Here is a 27,873-nt window from a genome sequence, read left to right as displayed (position 1 = left end):
TCTCTGAGTAAACTGGTTCCAGTTTCCTCCCAGTAAGAGCAGGAGATCCTGTCTGGGTGTGATGCAACCAGGTTCTGGTGCTGCTAGGAGACGGGCTGGTTCCACCTCCATCTTGGCCTGGCCTGCTGTTCCATTAGGGGATGATGGAGAGGCCCCGCCTTCCCCCCGCCTACCCAGGCACGGCGTGAGCTGGGAAGAAACTCTCTTCTCATCAGCACCAACTGATAATTAGCAGCCCTTAATGATCATTGCCTCTAATGCAAATTACCCTGCGGCTCCACCGCAGCTGTGCCAAACTTGTAATCATGCGGCACTTGTCCCGTGGCTTTGGACCTCCATGAGAGCAGAGGGAGAACTGATGGGCCCCGCTAGTGGGCCCTCATGCTCCTCATTTACTTTGTTGATTAGCACCACTAATTAACCCTCCGCACTCTGGATGCTTCCTGCAGGAGATGAAGAACTGTATGGAAAGTAGAGTATTAGTTATGTTGAACCTTCATCTGGACCCTGCAGGAGATGAAGAACTGTATGGAAAGTAGAGTATTAGTGGTGTTGAACCTTCATCTGGACCCTGCAGGAGATGATCTATGGTAGGCCTAAGTCAAATAAATATGATCAATGATAAAGTTCTATGTTTTAATTATCAAGTCAAATAAACTGTAAACTGTACACCTGACTGTACACCTGACTGTACACCTGACTGTACACCTTTACACCTGACTGTACACCTAACTGTACACCTTTACACCTGACTGTACACCTTTACACCTAACTGTACACCTAACTGTACACCTTTACACCTGACTGTACACCTGACTATACACCTTTACACCTGACTGTACACCTGACTGTACACCTTTACACCCGACTGTACACCTGACTGTACACCTTTACACCTGACTGTACACCTAACTGTACACCTTTACACCTGACGGTACACCTGACTGTACACCTTTACACCTGACTGTACACCTAACTGTACACCTTTACACCTGACGGTACACCTGACTGTACACCTTTACACCTGACTGTACACCTGACTGTACACCTTTACACCCGACTGTACACCTAACTGTACACCTTTACACCTGACGGTACACCTGACTGTACACCTTTACACCTGACTGTACACCTAACTGTACACCTTTACACCTGACGGTACACCTGACTGTACACCTTTACACCTGACTGTACACCTGACTGTACACCTTTACACCTGACTGTACACCTGACTGTACACCTTTACACCCGACTGTACACCTTTACACCTGACTGTGCTCCTGACTGTACACCTGAGTGCACACCTTTAAACCTGAGTGCACACCTTTACACCTGACCATCCACCTGACTGTACACCTGTTGTCCAGGTGCTTCTGCATCAGCACTCGGTCCATGAAATCAGTTACATCGCCAAGGACACCAGAGACCACCGAGCCTTTGGCTACGTGTGCGGCAAGGAGGGCCACCACCGCTTTGTGGCCATCAAGAGCGCACAGTCGGTAAGTCATCCACCATCTTTTCATATTACCTTAGTTACACAACCACTGTTGGTTTACTGTGATGATCATCTACCATAGATACTGTACATGTTGGTTTACTCTGATGATCATCTACCATAGATACTGTACATGTTGGTTTACTGTGATGATCATCTACCATAGATACTGTACATGTTGGTTTACTGTGATGATCATCTACCATAGATACTGTACATGTTGGTTTACTGTGATGATCATCTACCATAGATACTGTACATGTTGGTTTACTCTGATGATCATCTACCATAGATACTGTACATGTTGGTTTACTGTGATGATCATCTACCATAGATACTGTACATGTTGGTTTACTGTGATGATCATCTACCATAGATACTGTACATGTTTGTTTACTGTGATGATCATCTACCATAGATACTGTACATGTTGGTTTACTGTGATGATCATCTACCATAGATACTGTACATGTTGGTTTACTGTGATGATCATCTACCATAGATACTGTACATGTTGGTTTACTGTGATGATCATCTACCATAGATACTGTACATGTTGGTTTACTCTGATGATCATCTACCATAGATACTGTACATGTTGGTTTACTGTGATGATCATCTACCATGGATACTGTACATGTTGGTTTACTGTGATGATCATCTACCATAGATACTGTACATGTTGGTTTACTCTGATGATCATCTACCATAGATACTGTACATGTTGGTTTACTGTGATGATCATCTACCATAGATACTGTACATGTTGGTTTACTGTGATGATCATCTACCATAGATACTGTACATGTTGGTTTACTGTGATGATCATCTACCATGGATACTGTACATGTTGGTTTACTGTGATGATCATCAAGACATTTGAGTAACTTAAAGGCCTACTGAAATGAGATGTTCTTATTTAAACGGGGATAGCAGATCCATTCTATGTGTCATACTTGATCATTTCGCGATATTGCCATATTTTTGCTGAAAGGATTTAGTAGAGAACATCGACGATAAAGTTTGCAACTTTTGGCCGCTGATAAAAAGCCTTTTCCTGTACCGGAAGTAGCGTGACGTCACATGTTGAAAGGCTCCTCACCTTTCCACATTGTTTACACCAGCAGCGAGAGAGATTCGGACCGAGAAAGCGACGATTACCCAATTAATTTGAGCCAGGATGAAAGATTCGTGGATGAGGAAAGTGAGAGTGAAGGATTAGAGTGCAGTGCAGGACGCCAGGGTGTATCTTTTTTCGCTGTGACCGTAACTTAGGTACACGATCTCATTGGATTCCACACTTTCTCCTTTTTCTATTGTGGATCACGGATTTGTATTTCAAACCACCTCGGATACTATATCCTCTTGAAAATGAGAGTCGAGAAGGCGAAATGGACATTCACAGTGACTTTTATCTCCACGACAATACATCGGTGAAGCACTTTAGCTTCGGAGCTAACGTGATAGCATCGTGCTTAACTGCGGATAGAAACAGAAGAAACATGTCCCTGACTGGAAGGATAGACAGAAGATCAACAATACTATTATTACTTCTACTATCAGGAGACACCGAACCAAACCCTGGACCTGTAACCACACGGTTAATGCTGTCCAGCCTGGCGAAGCCTAGCATCGCTGTTGCTAACAACGCCATTGAAGCTAACTTAGCTACGGGACCTCACAGAGCTATGCTAAAAACATTAGCTCTCCACCTACGCCAGCCCTCATCTGCTCATCAACACCCGTGCTCAACTGCGTTCCAGCGATCGACGGCGCGACGGAGGACTTCACCACGATCATCGGTGCGGTCGGCAGCTAGCATCGGATAGCGCGTCTGCTATCCAACTCAAAGTCCTCCTGGTTGTGTTGCTACAGCCAGCCGCTAATACACCGCTTCCCACCTACAGCTTTCTTCTTTGCAGTCTTCATTGTTCATTAAACAAATTGCAAAAGATTCACCAACACAGATGTCCAGAATACTGTGGAACTTTGCAATGAAAACAGAGCTGTTTGTATTGGATACAATGGTGTCCCAATACTTCCGTTCAATCCGTGACGTCACGCGCAAACGTCATCATACCGAGATGTTTTCAGCCGGATATTTCCCGGGAAATTTAAAATGTCACTTTATAAGTTAACCCGGCCGTATTGGCATGTGTTGCAATGTTAAGATTTCATCATTGATATATAAACTATCAGACTGCGTGGTGGGTAGTAGTGGCTTTCAGTAGGCCTTTAAACATTTGAGTAACTTAAACATTTGAGTAACTTAGACATTTGAGTCACTAAGACAATTGAGTCACTAAGACATTTGAGTCCCTAAGACAATTGAGTCACTAAGACAATTGAGTCACTAAGACAATTGAGTCACTAAGACAATTGAATCCCTAAGACAATTGAGTCCCTAAGACATTTGAGTCCCTAAGACAATTGAGTCACTAAGACAATTGAATCACTAAGACAATTGAATCACTAAGACAATTGAGTCACTAAGACAATTGAGTCAGTAGGACAATTGAATCACTAAGACAATTGAGTCACTAGGACAATTGAATCACTAAGACAATTGAATCACTAAGACAATTGAGTCACTAAAACAATTGAGTCACTAAGACAATTGAGTCACTAGGACAATTGAATCACTAAGACAATTGAGTCACTAAGACATTTGAGTTCCTAAGACAATTGAGTCACGAGGACAATTGAGTCACTAGGACAATTGAATCACTAAGACAATTGAGTCACTAAGACAATTGAGTCACTAGGACAATTGAATCACTAAGACAATTGAGTCACTAGGACAATTGAATCACTAAGACAATTGAGTCACTAAGACATTTGAGTTCCTAAGACAATTGAGTCACGAGGACAATTGAGTCACTAGGACAATTGAATCACTAAGACAATTGAGTCACTAAGACAATTGAGTCACTAGGACAATTGAATCACTAAGACAATTGAGTCACGAGGACAATTGAGTCACTAGGACAATTGAATCACTAAGACAATTGAGTCACTAAGACAATTGAGTAACTAGGACAATTGAATCACTAAGACAATTGAGTCACTAGGACAATTGAATCACTAAGACAATTGAGTCACTAAGACAATTGAGTCACTAGGACAATTGAATCACTAAGACAATTGAGTGACTAAGACAATTGAGTCACTAGGACAATTGAATCACTAAGACAATTGAGTCACGAGGACAATTGAGTCACTAGGACAATTGAATCACTAAGACAATTGAGTCACTAAGACAATTGAGTCACTAAGACAATTGAATCACTAAGACAATTGAGTCACTAAGACATTTGAGTCCCTAAGACAATTGAGTCACTAGGACAATTGAGTCACTAGGACAATTGAATCACTAAGACAATTGAGTCACTAAGACAATTGAGTCACTAAGACATTTGAGTCCCTAAGACAATTGAGTCACTAGGACAATTGAGTCACTAAGACATTTGAGTCCCTAAGACAATTGAGTCACTAAGACAATTGAGTCACTAAGACAATTGAGTCACTAGGACAATTGAATCACTAAGACAATTGAGTCACTAAGACAATTGAGTCACTAGGACAATTGAATCACTAAGACAATTGAGTCACGAGGACAATTGAGTCACTAAGACAATTGAATCACTAAGACAATTGAGTCACTAAGACAATTGAGTAACTAGGACAATTGAATCACTAAGACAATTGAGTCACTAGGACAATTGAATCACTAAGACAATTGAGTCACTAAGACAATTGAGTCACTAGGACAATTGAATCACTAAGACAATTGAGTCACTAAGACAATTGAGTCACTAAGACAATTGAGTCACGAGGACAATTGAGTCACTAGGACAATTGAATCACTAAGACAATTGAGTCACTAAGACAATTGAGTCACTAAGACAATTGAATCACTAAGACAATTGAGTCACTAAGACATTTGAGTCCCTAAGACAATTGAGTCACTAGGACAATTGAGTCACTAGGACAATTGAATCACTAAGACAATTGAGTCACTAAGACAATTGAGTCACTAAGACATTTGAGTCCCTAAGACAATTGAGTCACTAGGACAATTGAGTCACTAAGACATTTGAGTCCCTAAGACAATTGAGTCACTAAGACAATTGAGTCACTAAGACAATTGAGTCACTAGGACAATTGAATCACTAAGACAATTGAGTCACTAAGACATTTGAGTTCCTAAGACAATTGAGTCACGAGGACAATTGAGTCACTAGGACAATTGAATCACTAAGACAATTGAGTCACTAAGACAATTGAGTCACTAGGACAATTGAATCACTAAGACAATTGAGTCACTAGGACAATTGAATCACTAAGACAATTGAGTCACTAAGACATTTGAGTTCCTAAGTCAATTGAGTCACGAGGACAATTGAGTCACTAAGACAATTGAATCACTAAGACAATTGAGTCCCTAAGACATTTGAGTCCCTAAGACAATTGAGTCACTAAGACAATTGAGTCACTAGGACAATTGAATCACTAAGACAATTGAGTCACTAAGACATTTGAGTCCCTAAGACAATTGAGTCCCTAAGACAATTGAGTCACTAGGACAATTGAGTCACTAAGACAATTGAATCACTAAGACAATTGAGTCACTAAGACATTTGAGTCACTAAGACAATTGAGTCACTAGGACAATTGAGTCACTAGGACAATTGAATCACTAATACAATTGAGTCACTAAGACATTTGAGTCACTAAGACAATTGAGTCACTAAGACAATTGAATCACTAAGACAATTGAGTCCCTAAGACATTTGAGTCCCTAAGACAATTGAGTCACTAAGACAATTGAGTCACTAAGACAATTGAGTCACTAGGACAATTTAATCACTAAGACAATTGAGTCACTAAGACAATTGAGTCACTAGGACAATTTAATCACTAAGACAATTGAGTCACTAAGACATTTGAGTCCCTAAGACAATTGAGTAACTAGGACAATTGAGTCACTAGGACAATTGAGTCACTAAGACATTTGAGTCACTAAGACAATTGAGTCACTAGGACAATTGAGTCACTAAGACAATTGAATCACTAAGACCATTGAGTCACTAAGACATTTGAGTCACTAAGACAATTGAGTCACTAGGACAATTGAGTCACTAGGACAATTGAATCACTAATACAATTGAGTCACTAAGACAATTGAGTCACTAAGACAATTGAATCACTAGGACAATTGAGTCACTAAGACAATTGAGTCACTAAGACAATTGAATCACTAGGACAATTGAATCACTAAGACAATTGAGTCACTAAGACAATTGAATCACTAAGACAATTGAGTCACTAAGACAATTGAATCACTAAGACAATTGAGTCACTAAGACAATTGAATCACTAGGACAATTGAGTCACTAAGACAATTGAGTCACTAAGACAATTGAGTCACTAGGACAATTGAATCACTAAGACAATTGAGTCACTAAGACAATTGAGTCACTAAGACAATTGAGTCACTAGGACAATTGAATCACTAAGACAATTGAGTCACTAAGACAATTGAGTCACTAGGACACGGAGGTGTTTTTACGGTGTGTTCAAGGGCTGCAGAACAGAGTGGGACGCCACCTTGTTTCAAAGTACTTTCAACAATACTGCGATACAAAAGATGTTGATATCGTTACATCTCTACATGCACCACGTCTTCTCCCAGAAAGCAGTCTTTCTGGTGAGGACTTAAACGGACACTTTACTGAAATCAGAAGAGGAAAAAGTGGGTCGTTAGGGCGAGGTCATCAAGTCAAGTCAGGACCACTAAACTGAAAGTGAAAGCTTGTACTTTCACTTTGTTGCATGACCTCGTACTTAGTCTTCTCCATTGAGCATCTTCCTCCTCCGTGCAGGCGGAGCCGGTCATCATGGACCTGCGAGACCTCTTCACTCTCATCTACGACATGAAGCAGCGGGAGGAGGTGGAGAAGAAGGCCCAGAAGGACAAACACTGTGAGCAGGTGGTGTACCAGGTAGGACTGGATTAGAACAGGAAATACTGGAAACAACTTTATTAGGCACACCTGCAGACCTTCACGGGCTCCAGTGCAAGAACTGTACCAGACTTGAGATGTTGGCTGGGGGGGCCCACATGACCACAACAGGTCCTAACAGGGACTCTCAGAGATCCAACTGCAAGGTTGGTAGTGGACTCTGAAGACCACCCCAATAGTGACCACCAAGCGTAGAACTACCCCACACCACATACCCGGTTTTAGTGACTACAAAATGCTATTTTTGGTGCAGCTAATCTATGGATTTAGTTTTGCCTAACGGCTGTAATGTTTTGTATAAAACACTGAAAAGGTGTGTAACTGTTTGTGCCAGGGCGCCATCTTTTGGAAGCCTACAGTATTTCCTTCTGTTTGGTGCCTCGAACCGGATGCGTAAGTGTTGTTCCGTCTACGAGTCGTCCATAGCGTTTCTACTTGTATTGTTTCTTCATTCATGAGTCCAAGCAACGTTTGTAAGTTTTACAATATAACTAAATCTATTCTTACTTACTAAAGTGTCCCATGTGTGATGTCTGTAGGAGCGTTTTCATGTATATTTCTACCTGCTATCGTAATCTAATCGAGCTAGCATCGTTAGCATTAGCTAATATGCTAACACGTGTCTGTGTTAGTATTATTAACTTACAATGACATTTTGTATTGTTTCACTTTCACTAATTCCTCAGTAAATTCACCAGAGAGTCAGCGTGGAGTTATTGAGTCTGTTTAGCTGATTGGAGAGCTAGCTTGCGCAGCTAGTGGGTCCATGACCATGACTTCTGTTTTGTTTGATCAGCCGTTTTACTGCCCTGTTACAAACACTGTTTGGGAACAATTGTAAATGAACATTATTACACATAGTTATGTGTTAATAAGGTATATATCTGCGACTAATATATGGAAAATATTTTTTCCATTTTTTTGTGCGGCTTATATACCGGTGCGCTCTATAGTCCAAACAATAGGGGACTGCACATCCAACCTTCTTGTCCTCAGCACCGCCACTGGCTGGAGCCTATCCCAGGTGGCGGGGTACACCACATGTTGGTCACCTGTCCATCACACCTGTGCACAATTTCAAGTGAAGTTTTTGGGAGATGTGCCCTAGCAGTCTGTGACATGTTCCTCATCATAATTCATGTGTCATCTTCCCCTGCTGCACAGACCATCCTGGAGGACCAAGTGGACGACCCGGTGTACCAGGTAGACCTGTAGGCACCCTTGTGGTTTTCTAGCCTCTTAACTCCTGGGAGTCCAAACTCATTTGCATATTGTGTATCGTGACCGAGCTGCTCCAATGAATGGTTCATGAAGTCCCACCTCCCCAGTGATCCCCAGTGGACCATCTTTGCAGACACTCTTGTTCTATCTCCATTTGCCAGCTGCAATGTTGTTCAGCTCCTCACCCCACACTTGTGAAGTCTGCTGCACTCCATTTATGTCTCTGTGTTTCTGCTCCTACTGAAAACAGACTAACTCTTACCCCCCTGTTTGTGGTTCTTCACCTGTGCAACCTTCACCTTTCTTCATCTTGCTAACCAAACTCCGGGCAGAGACTTGAAGGAATAGCTCGATATTTTAGGAAACTCAAAAATATTGGGCTCCGAAGGCTTGTGAGTTCGCAATGCATTGTGGGGCCGCGGCAGCCATTTTTGTTGGCTTGTGTGTACATGCTCTACTGTAGTCGTGGTGACGTGAGGGCAAATAAAAATATAAAAAACTGCAAATATAAACTCTTCCAAAGGTCTGGAAAAAGGAAGTAACATTGGTGGACTTGATCCACATGAGCATGTCCCATGGACTAGAGATCTGAGAAAGCTGACAAACTTGTTTATATCTCATCAGCAAAGTCCCTTTTTATACCAGCGAGGAGTTTAAGGCTCATTGTCCTCCCTTCAATTTGCAAATAATCTACGGCTTTCATCTTTTATGCGTCCGAGATGAACAGGTTTTCCTCCAAAAAATATTACTTTGAAACAATTGATCATGAATAATTTGTGCTAACCCAAGGCTAAAAGTGACAACATCCTTTGTTTGTGGTTCCTAGCCTTGCCAACGCTAACATGCTACTAAATGCTACGTGTGAAACAGACTAAAACTTGCTTTGATTCAAACTTACAACATGTACCAGGTGATGGTGTTGAAAGTCATGTTTGATGGTCTCACAACATGTACCAGGTGATGGTGTTAAAAGTCATGTTTGATGGTCTCACAACTTGTACCAGGTGATGGCGTTAAAAGTCATTTTTATGACATGTACACAAGATATTCAGAGACCCACAATGCATTGTGTTTACTATGTCACACTTTCAAGTCCTATTGGAGACACTGTGTGATGACTTTTAGTATAATTATTGATCAGATAATAGATTTGAACATAAAAACGTGTCTTCCATAAGTGGATGAAACATTGTAAATTGTCACTCCAGGTGCATCTCAATAAATTAGAATGTAAAAATGATTTGATTTCAAGAGTTCAGACTAAGTGAAAAGTTTATGATTGAAATGTCATTCATCCACACTGAGATCCCTTCAAAAAACACAATTTCATTGAGTCTAATATGTTTTTAATTCCAATAACTGTGCGCCAAACAGATACAATAATAATTATCAGGCAAACTAACACCTGCTGCTCAAAGAAGTACAAAGATTATTCCAAACAAAAGTGAAGACATATCAACTTTTAAGAAAAAAAATAATTTTAGAAAATCAGGATGTGGAATTAAATGAAGCAAAGAAATCAAACAATTATCCAGAAACTTTTTTTTTTTTTTTTACCTGAAAGTGTTTATTACGAAGTGAGGGGCTGAACTGTCGTCAACTGATCACCATCTGGTGGTGAGTTAGGTCAGATGGCGGGAGAAACCTCTGGACAGACCTGGCAAACCCAAGCGTGTAGTGCGGGTGAACTGGGAACGTTTGGAGGAGTCCTCTGTCCGGAAGGACATCAACTCCCACCTCCGGCGGGACTTCTTTGCCATCCCTGTGGAGGTTGGGGACATTGAACAGGAATGGGCAATGTTTAAAGCCTCTATTGCTAAAGCTGCTGCTGCGAGCTGTGGCCAGAAGGTCTTAGGTGCCTCAAGGGGCGGTACACCCTGGTGGACAGCGGTGGTCAGGGAAGCCGTCTGACTGAAGAAGGAGGGTATGTTATCTCAGGGGACTTCGGAGGCAGTTGCAAGGTACCGACGGGCCCGAAGGGCAGCGGCTGTGGCTGTGGACGAGGCTAAGCAGAGGGTGTGGGAGCAGTTCAGGGAATCCATGGAGAAGGACTATCTAGCGGCACTAAAGCTGTTCTGAAAGACCATACGGCACCTCAGGAGGGGGAAACAGAGAACCATCCAAGCTGTGTACAGCAAGGATGGGACTCTGCTGACTTCAAGTGAGGAAGTCCTAGGGCGTTGGAAAGAGCACTTTGAGGAACTCCTGAACCCAACTACATCAGACACACCCTCCCTGACAGGAGCGGAGCCTGAGGATGATGGGGGATCGACGTCGAGCTCTCGGAGTGAAGTCACTGAGGTAGTTAAACAACTCCACAGTGGCAAAGTTCCGGGGGTTGGCTCTGGGTGTTGAGGGGATGTCTTGGTTGATACGCCTTTTCAACATTGCGTGGAAGTCTGGGACAGTGCCGAGGGAGTGGCAGACTGGAGTGGTGGTTCCCCTATTCAACAAGGGGGACCAGAGGGTGTGTGCTAACTACAGGGGTATCACACTACTCAGCCTCCATGGGAAAGTTTACGCCAAAGTACTGGAAAGGAGGGTCCGGCCGATAGTCGAACCTAAGATTCAAGAGGAGCAATGTGGATTCCGTCCTGGTCGTGAAACAACTGACCAGCTCTTTACTCTTGCGGGAATCCTGAAGAAGGCCTGGGAGTATGCCTATCCAGTCTACATGTGCTTTGTGGATTTGGAGAAGGCGTATGACCGGGTCCCCTGGGAGATCCTGTGGGAGGTGCTGAGGGAGTACGGGGTGAGGGGAACCCTGCTGAGGGCCATCCAATCTCTGTACAACCAAAAGCGAGAGTTGTGTCCGGGTGCTTGGATGTAAGTCGGATTCGTTTCCAGTGGGGGTTGATCTCCGCCAGGGCTGCGCTCTGTCACCTATCCTGTTTGTGATTTTCATGGAAAGGATTTCTACGCAGAGTCGTGACCATGGCGGAGAGGGTATACGTCTCGGGGGGCTAAAGAGTGCGTCACTGTAGTTTGCAGATGATGTGGTCCTGATGGCACCATCGGTTCGTGACCTTCAGCTCTCACTGGATCGGTTCTCAGCCGAGTGTTCAGTGGCTGGAATGAGGATCATCCAAATCTGAGGCCATGGTTCTCAGCAGGAAACCAATGGTTTGTACAGTTTAAGTATCTTGGGGTCTTGTTCACGAGTGAGGGAAAGATGGAGAAGGAAATCAGCCGGAGAATCGGAGCAGCTGGGGCAGTATTGCAGTCTCTCTGCCGCACTGTTGCGACGAAACTTACAGAGTCTACCGAGCTATCTACTTTTCTACTCTCACCTATAGTCATGAAGTGTGGGTCATGACCGAAAGAACACGATCCCAGAAACAAGCGGCCGAAATTAGTTTCCTCAGAAGGGTGGCTGGCATCTCCCTTAGAGATAGTGTGAGAAGTTCAGTCACCCGAGAGAGACTCGGAGTAGAGCCGCTGCTCCTTCGCTTGGAAAGGAGCCAGTATAGGTGGTTCGGGCATCTCGTGCGGATGCCTCACCAGCGTCTCCCTAGGGAGGTCCTTGTTGCACGTTCCACTGGGAGGAGACCCCGGGGCAGGCCAAGGACCAGATGGGGGGGATTACATCTCCTCTCTGGCCTGGGAACGCTTCGGGATTCCCCAGGAGGAAGTTGCTAATGTTGCTCTGGAGAGGGAAGTCTGGGGGTCTCTACTGGAGCTGTTGTCCCTGTGACCCCATTCCGGATAAGCGGTTGAAGATGGATGGATGGATGTTTATTACGAATAATCCTGAAGTCTATGTTGAACTTTATTGATAAATGAGACATGATCTAATCATCTACCACACAAATGATGTCAATTACAACTCATTCATGTTAATAACCTCATTAAATTAAGTATGGATCATTATCATGTAATAAAAAACACATTTCTTGGTGTTCCAGATTGTTGTTTGTGATTGCTGAGAGACAGAAAAGGTTTAGGATGAAAGAGGCGTTCTTCGTACTCCTTTTCGGACTTGTTGAATTTGTAAATATTTGATAAACCTTTTTGTAATTCTATTCATCTTCCAATACAATTAAAACCTAACCTGCCCCAATGGTAAAAACACAAGTAATTATAAATATTATAATAAGACGTCTACTTTTTAAACACAGCTCACTCCTCTACCCAAACCCTCTTGCTAGCTTGACGAGTTCCTGGGATTTATTTGAGCCATTAGCAATAAAAGTGATCCTTGTAATGATCCAGCTCCAGAAGTTTAGTCTCTTGTCCATCACCGTGGTCCACATAGAACATGCCAGAGGGTAACGATGCTCACAATGAAAGATGGAGAGAGGCAATCTGAGCCAAGTCGCCTTAAGCCGGGTCGTCAGGCTCGCCGCTAGCGCCACGACCAGGGCCACAGGATCATAGAAAAGTGCTATATAAATCTAATCCTATATTATTATTCTTCTTCACACTCCCTGCCGCTCGTCATTTCAGTCGCCATTTTTGACTAACTTGTGTTCACCTTCCTGCAAGCTTGGACCAGAAATGAGACAAAGCAAGAAAGTATATATATATATATATATATATATATATATATATATATATATATATATATATATATATGTGTGTGTGTGTGTTTGTATAAATCATTTAGTATCATGTTTGTCTTGAAATTGGAGAAGGTGCACCTGTATTTGAGCTTGTGAAAAAACCACATGGAGCATTTTGAACGCTGATACTTCAAAGACAACTGAAGGTTCCATAACTGAATATGAATCCAAATCATCATTTTTCTGAACTATTCCTGTCATGTGAGGTCCACAAAGGCATCAGAAGGTGTCATCCATGCAAGACAAGTGAAAAGATCAGACTCAGTTCCTCCAAGACCTGTTGCAAAGAACTACTGCCTGACCTTTGACACTTGTGCTACCTTGCTTTCCTTTCTCTCCTCATGACCCCCCCTTTATCCCATGCTCCATGTTGGATGTCCCCCACCCTGGTCTCACCCCATCCCCTCCCCCCACCCCCCCCTTTATCCCATGTTCCATGTTGGATGTCCCCAGCCTGGTCTCATTACCCCTCCCCCCCTTTATCCCATGTTCCATGTCGGATGTCCCCACCCTGGTCTCATGCCCCACCCCTCTTTATCCCATTCTCCAAGTGTGATGTCCCCACCCTGGTCTTCTGGACCCCCTACTGATACCCCCCTTTTCTCCCATGCTCCATGTGTGATGTCCCCACCCTGGTCTACTGGAACTCCACTGAAACCCCCCATTTTCTTCCATGATCCATGTGTGATGTCCCCACCCTGGTCTCCTGGACCCCCACTGATACCACTCCCCTTTTTTCTCCCATGCTCCATGTGTGATGTCCCCACCCTGGTCTCCTGGACTCCCTACTGATACCCCCCTTTTCTCCCATGCTCCATGTGTGATGTCCCCACCTTGTTCTTCTGGAACCCCACTGAAACCCCCCATTTTCTTCCATGCTCCATGTGTGATGTCCCCACCCTGGTCTCATGCCCCACCCCTCTTCATCCCATTCTCCATGTGTGATGTCCCCACCCTGGTCTTCTGGACCCCCTACTGATACCCCCCTTTTCTCCCATGCTCCATGTGTGATGTCCCCACCCTGGTCTACTGGAACTCCACTGAAACCCCCCATTTTCTTCCATGATCCATGTGTGATGTCCCCACCCTGGTCTCCTGGACCCCCACTGATACCACTCCCCTTTTTTCTCCCATGCTCAATGTGTGATGTCCCCACCCTGGTCTCCTGGACCCCCTACTGATACCCCCCTTTTCTCCCATGCTCCATGTGTGATGTCCCCACCTTGTTCTTCTGGAACCCCACTGAAACCCCCCATTTTCTTCCATGCTCCATGTGTGATGTCCCCACCCTGGTCTCCTGGACCCCCACTGATACCACTCCCCTCTTTTCTCCCATGCTCCATGTGTGATGTCTCCACCCTGGTCTCCTGGACCCCCTACTGATTCCCCCTTTTCTCCCATGCTCCATGTGTGATGTCCCCACCCTGGTCTTCTGAAACCCCCCATTTTCTTCCATGCTCCATGTGTGATGTCCCCACCCTGGTCTCCTGGACCTCCACTGATACCACTCCCCCCTTTCTCCCATGCTCCATGTGTGATGTCCCCACCCTGGTCTCCTGGAACCCCCACTGATAACCCCCTTTTCTCCCATGCTCCATGTGTGATGTCCCCACCCTGGTCTCCTGGACCCCCCACTGATAACCCCCCTTTCTCCCATGCTCCATGTGTGATGTCCCCACCCTGGTCTCCTGGACCCCCCACTGATACCCCCCTTTCTCCAAAGCGCCATGTGTGATATCCCCACCCTGGTCTCCTGGACCCCCCACTGATAACCACCTTTTCTCCCATGCTCCATGTGTAATATCCCCACCCTGGTCTCCTGGACCCCCCATTGATACCCCCCTTTTTCCCATGCTCCATGTGTGATGTCCCCACCCTGGTCTCCTGGACCCCCTACTGATACCCCCCTTTTCTCCCATGCTCCATGTGTGATGTCCCCACCCTGGTCTTCTGAAACCCCCATTTTCTTCCATGCTCCATGTGTGATGTCCCCATCCTGGTCTCCTGGACCCCCACTGATACCACTCCCCTTTTTCTCCCATGCTCCATGTGTGATGTCTCCACCCTGGTCTCCTGGAACCCCCACTGATACCCCCCTTTTTCCTCCCATGTGCCATGTGTGATGTCCCCACCCTGGTCTCCTGGACCCCCTACTGATACCCCCCCTTTCTCCCATGCTCCATGTGTGATGTCCCCACCCTGGTCTCCTGGACTCCCCACTGATACCCCATTTCCTCCCATGCTCCATGTTTGATGTTCCCATGGATCCCCTGATAGCCCCCCCCCCCCCACCTATCCCCTCACGTTGTATCTGACTGTGTGCCCTCTCTGCACTTGTTCTGTAGTACATAGTCTTTGAGGCTGGACACGAACCACTGGGTGGCCCCCAGTCAGAGGAGAGCGTTTATCAGGTACAGAGACAACCTTCCCTTGTCATGTGTAAGAACAGCAAGTCATAACATTTCTGCACATTCACCCTCAAGTCAGACATGTTTGGAAGCCGAGGAAGAAAAGTTTGTGTTTGAAAGTAAAGTAGAGTCAAGGTGACTTTGATCTTCAGGTCTTTGATTTCTCCCCTTAAGACGATCTGATGGACCAGCTAAGACCTGCTGTGTGGTTTCATCCCACGTGGTCCTTCTTGCTCCTCTTTTGGCCCGTCTATCTCTTCCTGTGAAGATGAAGTAGAGAGAGTGTGAGATTAGTCACATGATCCAAGTCACACGATCACATTAGTCACATGATCCAAGTCACAAGATCACATTATCCACATGATCCAAGTCACAAGATCACATTAGTCACATGATCCAAGTCACACGATCACATCAGTCACATGATCCAAGTCACAAGATCACATTAGTCACATGATCCAAGTCACAGGATCCATAGACTTGAGGAGAGCGTGACATTAGTCACATGATCCAAGTCACAAGATCACATTAGTCACATGATCCAAGTCACAGGATCCATAGACTTGAGGAGAGCGTGACATTAGTCACATGATCCAAGTCACAAGATCACATTAGTCACAAGATCCAAGTCACAGGATCCATAGACTTGAGGAGAGTGTGACATTAGTCACAAGATCCAAGTCACAGGATCCATAGACTTGAGGAGAGTGTGACATTAGGCACATGATCCAAGTCACAAGATCACATTAGTCACATGATCCAAGTCACACAATCACATTAGTCACATGATCCAAGTCACAAGATCACATTAGTCACATGATCCAAGTCACAAGATCACATTAGTCACATGATCCAAGTCACAGGAGCCATAGACTTGAGGAGAGCGTGACATTAGTCACATGATCCAAGTCACAGGATCCATAGATTTGAGGAGAGCGTGAGATTAGTCATATGATCCAAGTCACAAGATCACATTAGTCACATGATCCAAGTCACAAGATAACATTAGTCACATGATCCAAGTCACAAGATCCATAGACTTCAGGAGAGTGTGACATTAGTCATATGATCCAAGTCACAAGATCACATTAGTCACATGATCCAAGTCACAAGATCACATTAGTCACATGATCCAAGTCACAGGAGCCATAGACTTGAGGAGAGCGTGACATTAGTCACATGATCCAAGTCACAAGATCACATTAGTCACATGATCCAAGACACAAGATCACATTAGTCACATGATCCAAGTCACAGGATCCATAGACTTGAGGAGAGTGTGACATTAGTCATATGATCCAAGTCACAGGATCCATAGATTTGAGGAGAGCGTGAGATTAGTCATATGATCCAAGTCACAAGATCACATTAGTCACGTGATCCAAGTCACAAGATCACATTAGTCACATGATCCAAGTCACAAGATCCATAGACTTGAGGAGAGTGTGACATTAGTCATATGATCCAAGTCACAAGATCACATTAGTCCTATGATCCAAGTCACAAGATCCATAGATTTGAGGAGAGCGTGAGATTAGTCATATGATCCAAGTCACAAGATCACGTTAGTCACATGATCCAAGTCACAAGATCACATTAGTCACATGATCCAAGTCACAAGATCCAAAGACTTGAGGGGAAGCGAGTCAAGTTAACACAGACTCAGACAGATGAAGCCACACCTCCTCTGGCTGGCAGAAATGTCATCGTATTAGCCATCATGTTAGCAAACAATATTTAGTGATTCACATTGGAATAGAATAGGATCTGAATAGAATAGGATTGCAATATAATAGAATAGAATCTGAATAGAATAGGCTCTGAATACAATAGGATTACAATAGAATATAATCTGAATAGAATCAGATCTGAATAGAATTGGATGGAAAAGAGTGTTGCCATGTTGATTACTTCTCATTAGGATCGGAATATAATATGATTGGAATAGAATAGGATTGGAATAGAATATAATCTGAATAGAATAGGATCTAATTGGAATTGGATGGAAAAGAGAGTTGCCATGTTGTTTACTTTTCATTAGGATCGGAATAGAATAGGATTGGAATGGAATAGGATTGGTATTTAATAGGAGTGAAATAGAATATGATTGGAATAGAATAGGATTGGAATGGAATAGGATTGGAATAGAATATAATTTGAATAGAATAGGAGTGAAATAGAATCTGATCGGAATAGATTAGGATTGGAATAGAATAGAATCTGAATATAATTGTATCTGAATAAAATCAGATAGAAACAAGACTTGCCATGTTGTTTACTTCTCATTAGGATCTGAATAGAATTGTATCTGAATAGAATCAGATGTAAACGAGTGTTGCCATGTTGTTTACTTCTCAATGGACCTCCGATCCAACGCAGGTCCCAAGCAGTCAGCAGAAGGACGGGATCTATGACGTCCCGAAACGCCATTTCATGACTGTAGGTGTCCTTTTGCTTTTTACCATTTCTCTCCTGACTCCTCCCCCTGACTCCTCCTCCTGACTCCTCCTCCTCCACCAAACCTCTCTGATGGAACTGTGATTGGTGGACAAGTGACGTGAGGACACAATCCACATGTCTTTGAGTGGTGCAGATGATTGAATAGACAAACAAATACAATCCTTTGAGAAGATGAGAGGTTTGGAGTTGAGGTTCTGCTTCTTTCACCTGCATGCATCCTGTAGACCAGCATCAGTCGTCCCTTGGTGTCACCTAGGGATGGCTACCCATGCATCCTGTAGACCTGCATCAGTCGTCCCTTGGTGTCACGTAGGGATGGCTACCCATGTATCCTGTAGACCAGCATCAGTCGTCCCTTGGTGTCACGTAGGGATGGCTACCCATGCATCCTGTAGACCACCATCAGTCATCCCTTGGTGTCACCTAGAGATGGTTACCCATGCATCCTGTAGACCAGCATCTGTCGTCCCTTGGTGTCACATAAGGATGGCTACTCATGCAACCTGTAGACCAGCATCAGTCGTCCCTTGGTGTCACCTAAGGATGGCTACCCATGAAACCTGTAGACCAGCATCAGTCGTCCTTTGGTGTCATGTAGGGATGGCTATCCATGCATCCTGTAGACCAGCATCAGTTTTCCCTTGGTGTCACCTAGGGATGGCTACCCATGCATCCTGTAGACCAGCATCAGTCGTCCCTTGGTGTCACCTAGGGATGACTACCCATGTATCCTGTAGACCAGCATCAGTCATCCCTTGGTGTCACCTAGAGATGGTTACCCATGCATCCTGAAGACCAGCATCAGTCGTCCCTTGGTGTCACGTAGGGATGGCTTCTCATCCAACCTGTAGACCACCATCAGTCGTCCCTTGGTGTCACCTAGGGATGGCTACTCATCCAACCTGTAGACCACCATCAGTCGTCCCTTGGTGTCACCTAGGGATGGCTACTCATGCAACCTGTAGACCAGCATCAGTCGTCCCTTGGTGTCACCTAAGGATGGCTACCCATGAAACCTGTAGACCAGCATCAGTCATCCTTTGGTGTCATGTAGGGATGGCTACCCATGCATCCTGTAGACCAGCATCAGTCGTCCCTTGGTGTCACCTAGGGATGGCTACCCATGTATCCTGTAGACCACCATCAGTCATCCCTTGGTGTCACCTAGAGATGGTTACCCATGCATCCTGAAGACCAGCATCAGTCGTCCCTTGGCGTCACGTAGGGATGGCTACTCATCCAACCTGTAGACCACCATCAGTCGTCCCTTGGTGTCACCTAGGGATGGCTACTCATCCAACCTGTAGACCAGCATCAGTCGTCCCTTGGTGTCACCTAGGGATGGCTACCCATGAAACCTGTAGACCAGCATCAGTTGTCCTTTGGTGTCATGTAGGGATGGCTACCCATGCATCCTGTAGACCAGCATTAGTCGTCCCTTGGTGTCACCTAGGGATGGCTACCCATGCATCCTGTAGACCAGCATCAGTCGTCCCTTGGTGTCACCTAGGGATGGTTACCTATGCAACCTGTAGACCAGCATCAGTCGTCCCTTGGTGTCACCTAGGGATGGCTACCCATTCATCCTGTAGACCACCATCAGTTGTCCCTTGGTGTCACCTAGAGATGGCTACCCATGAAACCTGTAGACCAGCATCAGTTGTCCTTTGGTGTAATGTAGGGATGGCTACCCATGCAACCTGTAGACCAGCATCAGTCGTCCCTTGGTGTCACCTAAGGATGGCTACCCATGAAACCTGTAGACCAGCATCAGTCATCCTTTGGTGTCACCTAGGGATGGCTACCCATGTATCCTGTAGACCACCATCAGTCATCCCTTGGTGTCACCTAGAGATGGTTACCCATGCATCCTGAAGACTAGCATCAGTCGTCCCTTGGTGTCACGTAGGGATGGCTACTCATCCAACCTGTAGACCACCATCAGTCGTCCCTTGGTGTCACCTAGGGATGGCTACTCATCCAACCTGTAGACCAGCATCAGTCGTCCCTTGGTGTCACCTAGGGATGGCTACCCATGAAACCTGTAGACCAGCATCAGTTGTCCTTTGGTGTCACGTAGGGATGGCTACCCATGCATCCTGTAGACCAGCATTAGTTGTCCCTTGGTGTCACCTAGGGATGGCTACCCATGCATCCTGTAGACCAGCATCAGTCGTCCCTTGGTGTCACCTAGGGATGGTTACCTATGCAACCTGTAGACCAGCATCAGTCGTCCCTTGGTGTCACCTAGGGATGGCTACCCATGCATCCTGTAGACCACCATCAGTTGTCCCTTGGTGTCACCTAGAGATGGCTACCCATGAAACCTGTAGACCAGCATCAGTTGTCCTTTGGTGTAATGTAGGGATGGCTACCCATGCATCCTGTAGACCAGCATCAGTCGTCCCTTGGTGTCACCTAGGGATGGCTACCCATGAAACCTGTAGACCAGCATCAGTCGTCCCTTGGTGTCACCTAGGGATGGCTACCCATGAAACCTGTAGACCAGCATCAGTTGTCCTTTGGTGTCATGTAGGGATGGCTACCCATGCATCCTGTAGACCAGCATCAGTCGTCCCTTGGTGTCACCTAGGGATGGCTACCCATGCATCCTGTAGACCAGCATCAGTCGTCCCTTGGTGTCACCTAGGGATGGTTACCTATGCAACCTGTAGACCAGCATCAGTCGTCCCTTGGTGTCACCTAGGGATGGCTGCCCATGCATCCTGTAGACCACCATCAGTTGTCCCTTGGTGTCACCTAGAGATGGCTACCCATGAAACCTGTAGACCAGCATCAGTTGTCCTGTGGTGTAATGTAGGGATGGCTACCCATGCATCCTGTAGACCAGCATCAGTTTTCCCTTGGTGTCACGTATGGATAGCTACCCATGTATCCTGTAGACCAGCATCAGTTGTCCCTTGGTGTCACGTAGGGATGGCTATCCATGCGCTAATGTTAGTGGACCCACCCAATTCCGTGCCATATTTTGATACCTTTGAGCACCTGACGTCATGTCTGGTTTCAGACTCAAACCCTTGGCGGGCAAACAAGCACTTGTGCAGTCGGACTATTCATAGCTAATTTGCATTGGATTTGCCCTAGATACGATACTGATTAGCATTAGCGATTTTATATGGCGATTTCAACATCTCCAAATGTGGTAACACTTTTTAGGGTGCAACAAAATAACCCTTGTGCAACCTTAAGATGGTCTATACACACTCTTAGGATCTACGAGCTCATAAAATATAGATCATTGATTTATTGACTTTCAAATCTTAGATCTATTAATTCATACAAAACTTTGATTATTTGTTTGTCATGTCTGTGTGATCATGTTTTGTTTTGGTTATGTTCCGTTTGGTTTTTGGACTCTTTGTGCACTCTTGTTTGTTTTTGTCACCATAGCGACCATTAGTTTCACCTGTTTCACGTTTTGCACTCGCGAACCTGTTGTCAATCATGTCTGCATGGTTTAAGCCCATTGTTGTCAGGAAGTCAGCCTGGTGACATTAACTCTGTTATCCCTGTTACTCCATTGATTACGTGTTCCATGCCATAGATTCCTGCTCTGCCAAGTAAGCTTTTGTTATTAATGCCACAGTTAGTGACTTTAGTTTCATGTACATAGTTTCTGCCTTTGTGCTAGATTTGTTTTCATTAGTCAAGTTTGTTCTCCGCCATTGTGCGCGCCTTTTGTTTGTATCCCTTTTTGTAGTTTGTTAGTGTTAAAATAAATATGTACTCACCTCCAAGCCATGTCCGATCCAGCTTTACTTGCATCTCGGGAAAACAAAACCCCCACAGTCCACGTATTGACAGAATGTCGCCAGCATTAAAAAGTTTTCCAGCAGGAAAGTTGGACGAGGGAGCGTGGGATGTCCTCCGCGCCATGAAGGCGGAAACGCTGCGCTATTCCTCCGTGGAGCGCAGGGACCTGGTCCAGGGTCCTGGCGGAAAATTGGTGCCATTGAGCTCCGTGTGGCCCGGCAACGTTGGCAAGTCGCCCCAGCACCGGAAGCGCCGCCCTAGACGGGGGATGTCGGGGAGGGCTTCCGCGAGTGCACAGCATGCGCCGCTCCCACAGGCTCCTCCCCCTCCGGGGGGGAAACAGGCTTCTGCCAGCACCGCTGCTCCAGGATGACGTCACGCCGTCGTCGTCGGATGACATCACAGACCAAGATTTTTTTTTCCTCAAATCTCTTTTTTGTCAACCGCTCCCAACCAAAGACTCCATGTCCATAACTAAACATTACCAATATATGTTTTTAGAAATCAGGTCTAGTCAGTCACAGCCATCCCTATTTCATGCCCCGCCCCCCAAGACTCAAGCCACGCCCACGTCACAACATGTTTTTTTTTCACCCACTAAAACCCAGGTGGATAAAAGAGGACAATTTGGACAATTTAAAGGGGAGTATTCTGCCCCCCTCCTGACCTCCCTCTACCCTCCCCTAAAAATGGTTCCAGACCGCGGGGAGCGCGTCTGGTATCCGCTCCTTGAGGGGGGGGGGGGGTTAGGGCTGGGAACTGTACGGGTGGGGTGACTCAGCTTCGTCATGCCAAGCCAAAGCCTCTAGCACAGCCGCCACCACCAGTTCTTCGGCCTGCCAAGCCACACCCTCCAGCACGGCCTCCGCCACCGGTCTTTCGGCCTGCCAGGCCGCAACCCCTGGCTAGGCCACCTCCACCTGCACCAAAGCTAGCGCCAAGTCCACGGCTAGCACCAGTAGCTGCTAGCGCCAAGGCTAGCACCAGTGCCAAGGCTAGCACCACCGCCACGGCTAGCACCAGTAGCTGCTAGCGCCAAGGCTAGCACCAGTGCCAAGGCTAGCACCACCGCCAAGGCTAGCACCAGCGCAAAGGTTAGCACCAGCGCCAAGGCTAGCACCAGTAGCAGCACCACAACCTGCACCACGGCCAGATGCTCCACGGCTAACTGCTCCACGGCTAGCACCACAGCTAGCTGCTCCAAGGCTAGCACCTGTAGCTGCACCACGGCTAGCTGCTCCAAGGCTAGCACCTGTTGCTCCACCACGGCTAGCACCTGTAGCAGCACTACTGCTAGCACCAGCTCCACCACGCCAAGACCCACCACGCCAAGCTCCGGTACCTGCTCCACGCCGCCAAGTGCCGCCAGTAGCTGCTCCACGCCGCCAAGCGCCGCCCGTGGCAGCTCCAAGCGCCGCCCGTAGCAGCTCCACGCCGCCAAGCACCGCCAAGCCAAGACCCTCCATGCCAAGACCCTCCACGCCAAGCTTCGCCGCCTGCCACGCCAAGCTTCGCCGCCTGCCACGACGAGGACGTGCGCAAATTCCACGCCTGCCACGATGACGACGCGCCCGCCTCCTCGTTGGCCACGGAAGTGGCCGCTACCTGGTCGTCCGCCACGCCAAGTGCGCCGACCTCCTTGTCGGCCACGGATGTGGCCCTTCCCGGGTCGCCCACCTCGTCAGGTACAGCGGCGCTCTACACGTCGTCGCCACCTGACTATGCCCCGGTGGATTCGGGGACACGTGGTCTGGCGACCAACCGCCATGTCCCCCTCCCGCCCTCCCATGACTCTTGTTCATTTTTTGTTGTTGTGTTTGGACATCTAGTATCTGTCCTTAAGGGAGGGGCTCTGTCATGTCTGTGTGATCATGTTTTGTTTTGGTTATGTTCGGTTTGGTTTTTGGACTCTTTGTGCACTCTTTTTTGTTTTTGTCACCATAGCGACCATTAGTTTCACCTGTTTCACGTTTCGCACTTGCGCACCTGTTGTCAATCACGTCTGCATTATTAAAGCCAAATGTTGCCAGGAAGTCAGCCTGGCGACATTAACTCTGTTATCCCTGTTACTCCATTGATAACGTGTTCCATGCCATAGATTCCTGCTCTGCCAAGTAAGTTTTGGTTATTAATGCCACAGTTAGTGACTTTAGTTTCATGTTCATAGTTTCTGCCTTTGTGCTAGATTTGTTTTCATTAGTCAAGTTTGTTCTCCGCCATTGTGTGCGCCTTTTGTTTGTACCCCTTTTTGTAGTTTGTTAGTTAAAATAAATATGTACTCACCTCCAAGCCATGTCCGATCCAGCTTTACTTGCATCTCGGGAAAACAAAACCCTCACAGTCCACATATTGACATTGTTCATGTTTTGTTTTTAATGTTTGAAGGCCTTTTTGTCCAAATATGCAGTAGCTGTTTAGTGGAATATTTGAGATTGGGAACATGAATCATTCGTGAAAAGATTGACTTTGATAGAAGTGGACAAACATGATTTGTACGACCGTGAGAGAAAAGGGTTAGAAAAAACATTTCACCTGCCATTCGTTAAAATGACTTGGAAAAACATTTGATTTTTGCTCAAATATATATAAAAAAAAATGTGTGCCTTGCCATCATTGTTGTACTTATTGGCCCCCACCATCAGCAAAGAGATCATTGGCCTCCACCATTTCAATCACACGTGCTAATAATTATGTATGTCTAATAATAATATGTCATAATAATGTGTAATACATTTAATATGTAATAAGTAGTAGAATAAGTGTATTATATATGTATAATAATAATATGTAATATGTAGTAGAATAAGTGTATTATATATGTATAATAATAATATGTAATAAGTAGTAGAATAAGTGTATTATATATGACTTGTGACTGCAGGTAGACACCTGTGTGTTAACTTGTTGACTTGTGACTGCAGGTAGACACCTGTGTGTTAACTTGTTGACTTGTGACTGCAGGTAGACACCTGTGTGTTAACTTGTTGACAGTCATTCCACAAGGTGGTCCCTACAGTGGTGTCAAAGAAGACATAAAAGGGCTGTTTGCAGGGCCCCTGATTGCCGGAATATCTTTATTTTCTTTTGGTTCCAAGAATATTTTGTTTCCCACACGCCTTCAAGTCCTGCTGTTGTGTTTCTGGTTCTTTGTCTGATTCTGCATGGCCCCCAGATACATCTTCTTCTACATGGCCCCCATATACATCTTCTTCTACATGGCCCCCAGATACATCTTCTTCTGCATGGCCCCCAGATACATCTTCTTCTACATGGCCCCCAGATACATCTTCTTTTACATGGCCCCCATATACATCTTCTTCTACATGGCCCCCATATACATCTTCTTCTGCATGGCCCCCATATACATCTTCTTCTACATGGCCCCCATATAAATCTTCTTCTACATGGCCCCCAGATACATCTTCTTCTACATGGCCCCATATACATCTTCTTCTACATGGCCCCCATATACATTTTCTTCTACATGGCCCCCAGATACATCTTCTTCTGCATGGCCCCCAGATACATCTTCTTCTACATGGCCCCCAGATACATATTCTTCTGCATGGCCCCCATATACATCTTCTTCTGCATGGCCCCCATATACATCTTCTTTTACATGGCCCCCAGATACATCTTCTTCTACATGGCCCCCATATACATCTTCTACATGGCCCCCAGATACATTTTCTTCTGCATGGCCCCATATACATCTTCTTCTACATGGCCCCCAGATACATCTTCTTCTGCATGGCCCCCATATACATCTTCTTCTACATGGCCTCCGTCTTCCTCCTCCCTCCTCCTCCATCCTCCTCCTCCCTCCTCCTCGTCATCTTCCTCCTCTATCTTCCTCCTCGCTCACATATCTATGTTCTTAAGCATGTGAGACTCTGGCCTGTGATTGGCCGACAGAAGAAGATCCAATCAAAGAGTCAATTATAGCCATCATGAAGGCCCCATTTAATCTTTATGATGAAGGAACAATAGGGTCCCCTAGTCCCCCCACCCACCCTTCCCCGCCTCCACTTATTTGTGCTGATGAATTGCAACTATTGAATTGTGTCACTGTACTTTGTCTCCCACTCACAACTATTGAATTGTGTCACTCTACTTTGTCTCACACTCACAACTATTGAATTGTGTCACTCTACTTTCTCTCCCACTCACAACTATTGAATTGTGTCACTCTATTTTCTCTCCCTCCCACTCACAACTATTGAATTGTGTCACTCTACTTTCTCTCCCTCCCACTCACAACTATTGAATTGTGTCACTCTACTTTCTCTCCCTCCCACTCACAACTATTGAATTGTGTCACTCTACTTTCTCTCCCTCCCACTCACAACTATTGAATTGTGTCACTCTACTTTCTCTCCCTGCCACTCACAACTATTGAATTGTGTCACTCTACTCTCTCTCCCTCCCACTCACAACTATTGAATTGTGTCACTCTACTTTCTCTCCCTCCCACTCACAACTATTGAATTGTGTCACTCTCCTTTCTCTCCCACTCACAACTATGGAATTGTGTCACTCTACTTTATCTCCCACTCACAACTATTGAATTGTGTCACTCTACTTTGTCTCCCACTCACAACTATTGAATTGTGTCACTCTACTTTGTCTCCCACTCACAACTATTGAACTGTGTCACTCTACTTTGTCTCCCACTCACAGAACATTAACCACTTTGATCTTTTCGGAGACATGTCCACCCCTCCCTCGGTGAGTGCCTTCAGTTGACGCTAAAATCTTTGATGCTGATTATGATTATTAATGTTTGTTCATAATATAAATATAAATATATATTATATAATGTAATAATATAATATAATATAATAATATATATAATATACATATTTGATGCTGATTATGATTGTTAATGTTTGTTCATCATTTTTACTGACAATTTGGTTATGTTTGTATTTCCTGTGTGTTTGTGTTGATTTCCTGTTAGTGCTCTTATTTTACTTCCACTTCCTGCATGTCTCCCTGAGTGCTCCTTTCCCTCACCTGTCCCTGATTGGCACACCTGCTTGCAGTTGCCTATCAGGCCACTATTTATGCCTGCCTCGCCCTCCAGTCAGGGCTCCATGATTCTGTCAGGTTGAGTTGGTGTTGAACCCCAAGATGCAGAGATGGCAGGTGTAGCACAGGTGAACATGACTTTAATGTCAAAAAAAGGAAATATGCAACTTGGTAAGTGCACATGCAAGGAAAACAGGACACAGGATAACAGTAAACAGGCAACAGGAAACAACCAACAGCATACAGGATAACAGGAACCGGGAAACAGGCAACAGTAAACAGGATAACAAGAAACAGCATAACAGGAAACAAGGTAGCAGGGTAACAGGAACCAGAATAACAGGTAACAGGAACCATGAGACAGGTAACAGGAAAAAGGCAACAGGATAACAGGAAACAATCATTGAGCCCTGACTGGAGGGTGAGTCAGGTATAAATAGCAGCCTGTTTATATCTACAGTCTTACTAACCTAAATAAATGAAGATGTATAAAGAAATTAAAAAATATATATATATTCAAAAAAAGGAACATCAATCATCAACAAAACTTAGCTTCTGTTTCTTCATGCTGTTAACTATCTGTCCAGCTGCACACGCCAGGAACGAGTAATGAATTTATTGACAGTGCAGTGTGAAAGCTGATGTGTTTACTTTGTAAATAAGTAAACACACTTTTAAAGAAATACAACCTGCAGAGGCACTTTCTGAAAGAAAACATCCACATTTTGGTGACCTTGATCACGTCGTTCATGTTGAAAAGTCAAGTATTGAAACATAATTGAACAATTTCCCTTGTGGATCATTAAAGTTTGTCTAAGTCTATAATGATGACTTGTTGGTGACCTTGATCACGTCCTTCATGTTGAAAAGTCAAGTATTAAACAAAATGATGACTT

At 45.2% G+C, this 27,873-nt stretch overlaps 1 protein-coding gene across 1 annotated transcript in view; it reads left to right on the top strand.

The window, feature by feature from the left end:
- The window catches only part of LOC133649531 (uncharacterized), a 98,200-nt gene that overhangs the window by 22,310 nt on the left and 48,017 nt on the right, over positions 1–27,873 (top strand). Inside the window, exons 5-10 of the mRNA XM_062046120.1 lie at positions 1,368–1,499; positions 7,381–7,500; positions 8,686–8,724; positions 15,650–15,715; positions 18,092–18,151; positions 26,627–26,674. Coding sequence (XP_061902104.1) covers positions 1,368–1,499; positions 7,381–7,500; positions 8,686–8,724; positions 15,650–15,715; positions 18,092–18,151; positions 26,627–26,674 — 465 coding nt within the window. The remainder of the gene's footprint in view (positions 1–1,367; positions 1,500–7,380; positions 7,501–8,685; positions 8,725–15,649; positions 15,716–18,091; positions 18,152–26,626; positions 26,675–27,873) is intronic.

Source organism: Entelurus aequoreus, linkage group LG05 (assembly GCF_033978785.1).
Source record: "Entelurus aequoreus isolate RoL-2023_Sb linkage group LG05, RoL_Eaeq_v1.1, whole genome shotgun sequence".
Taxonomy (NCBI): domain Eukaryota; kingdom Metazoa; phylum Chordata; class Actinopteri; order Syngnathiformes; family Syngnathidae; genus Entelurus; species Entelurus aequoreus.
Note: the sequence above shows the minus strand (reverse complement) of the source record. Positions and strands in the feature narration are given on the sequence as shown.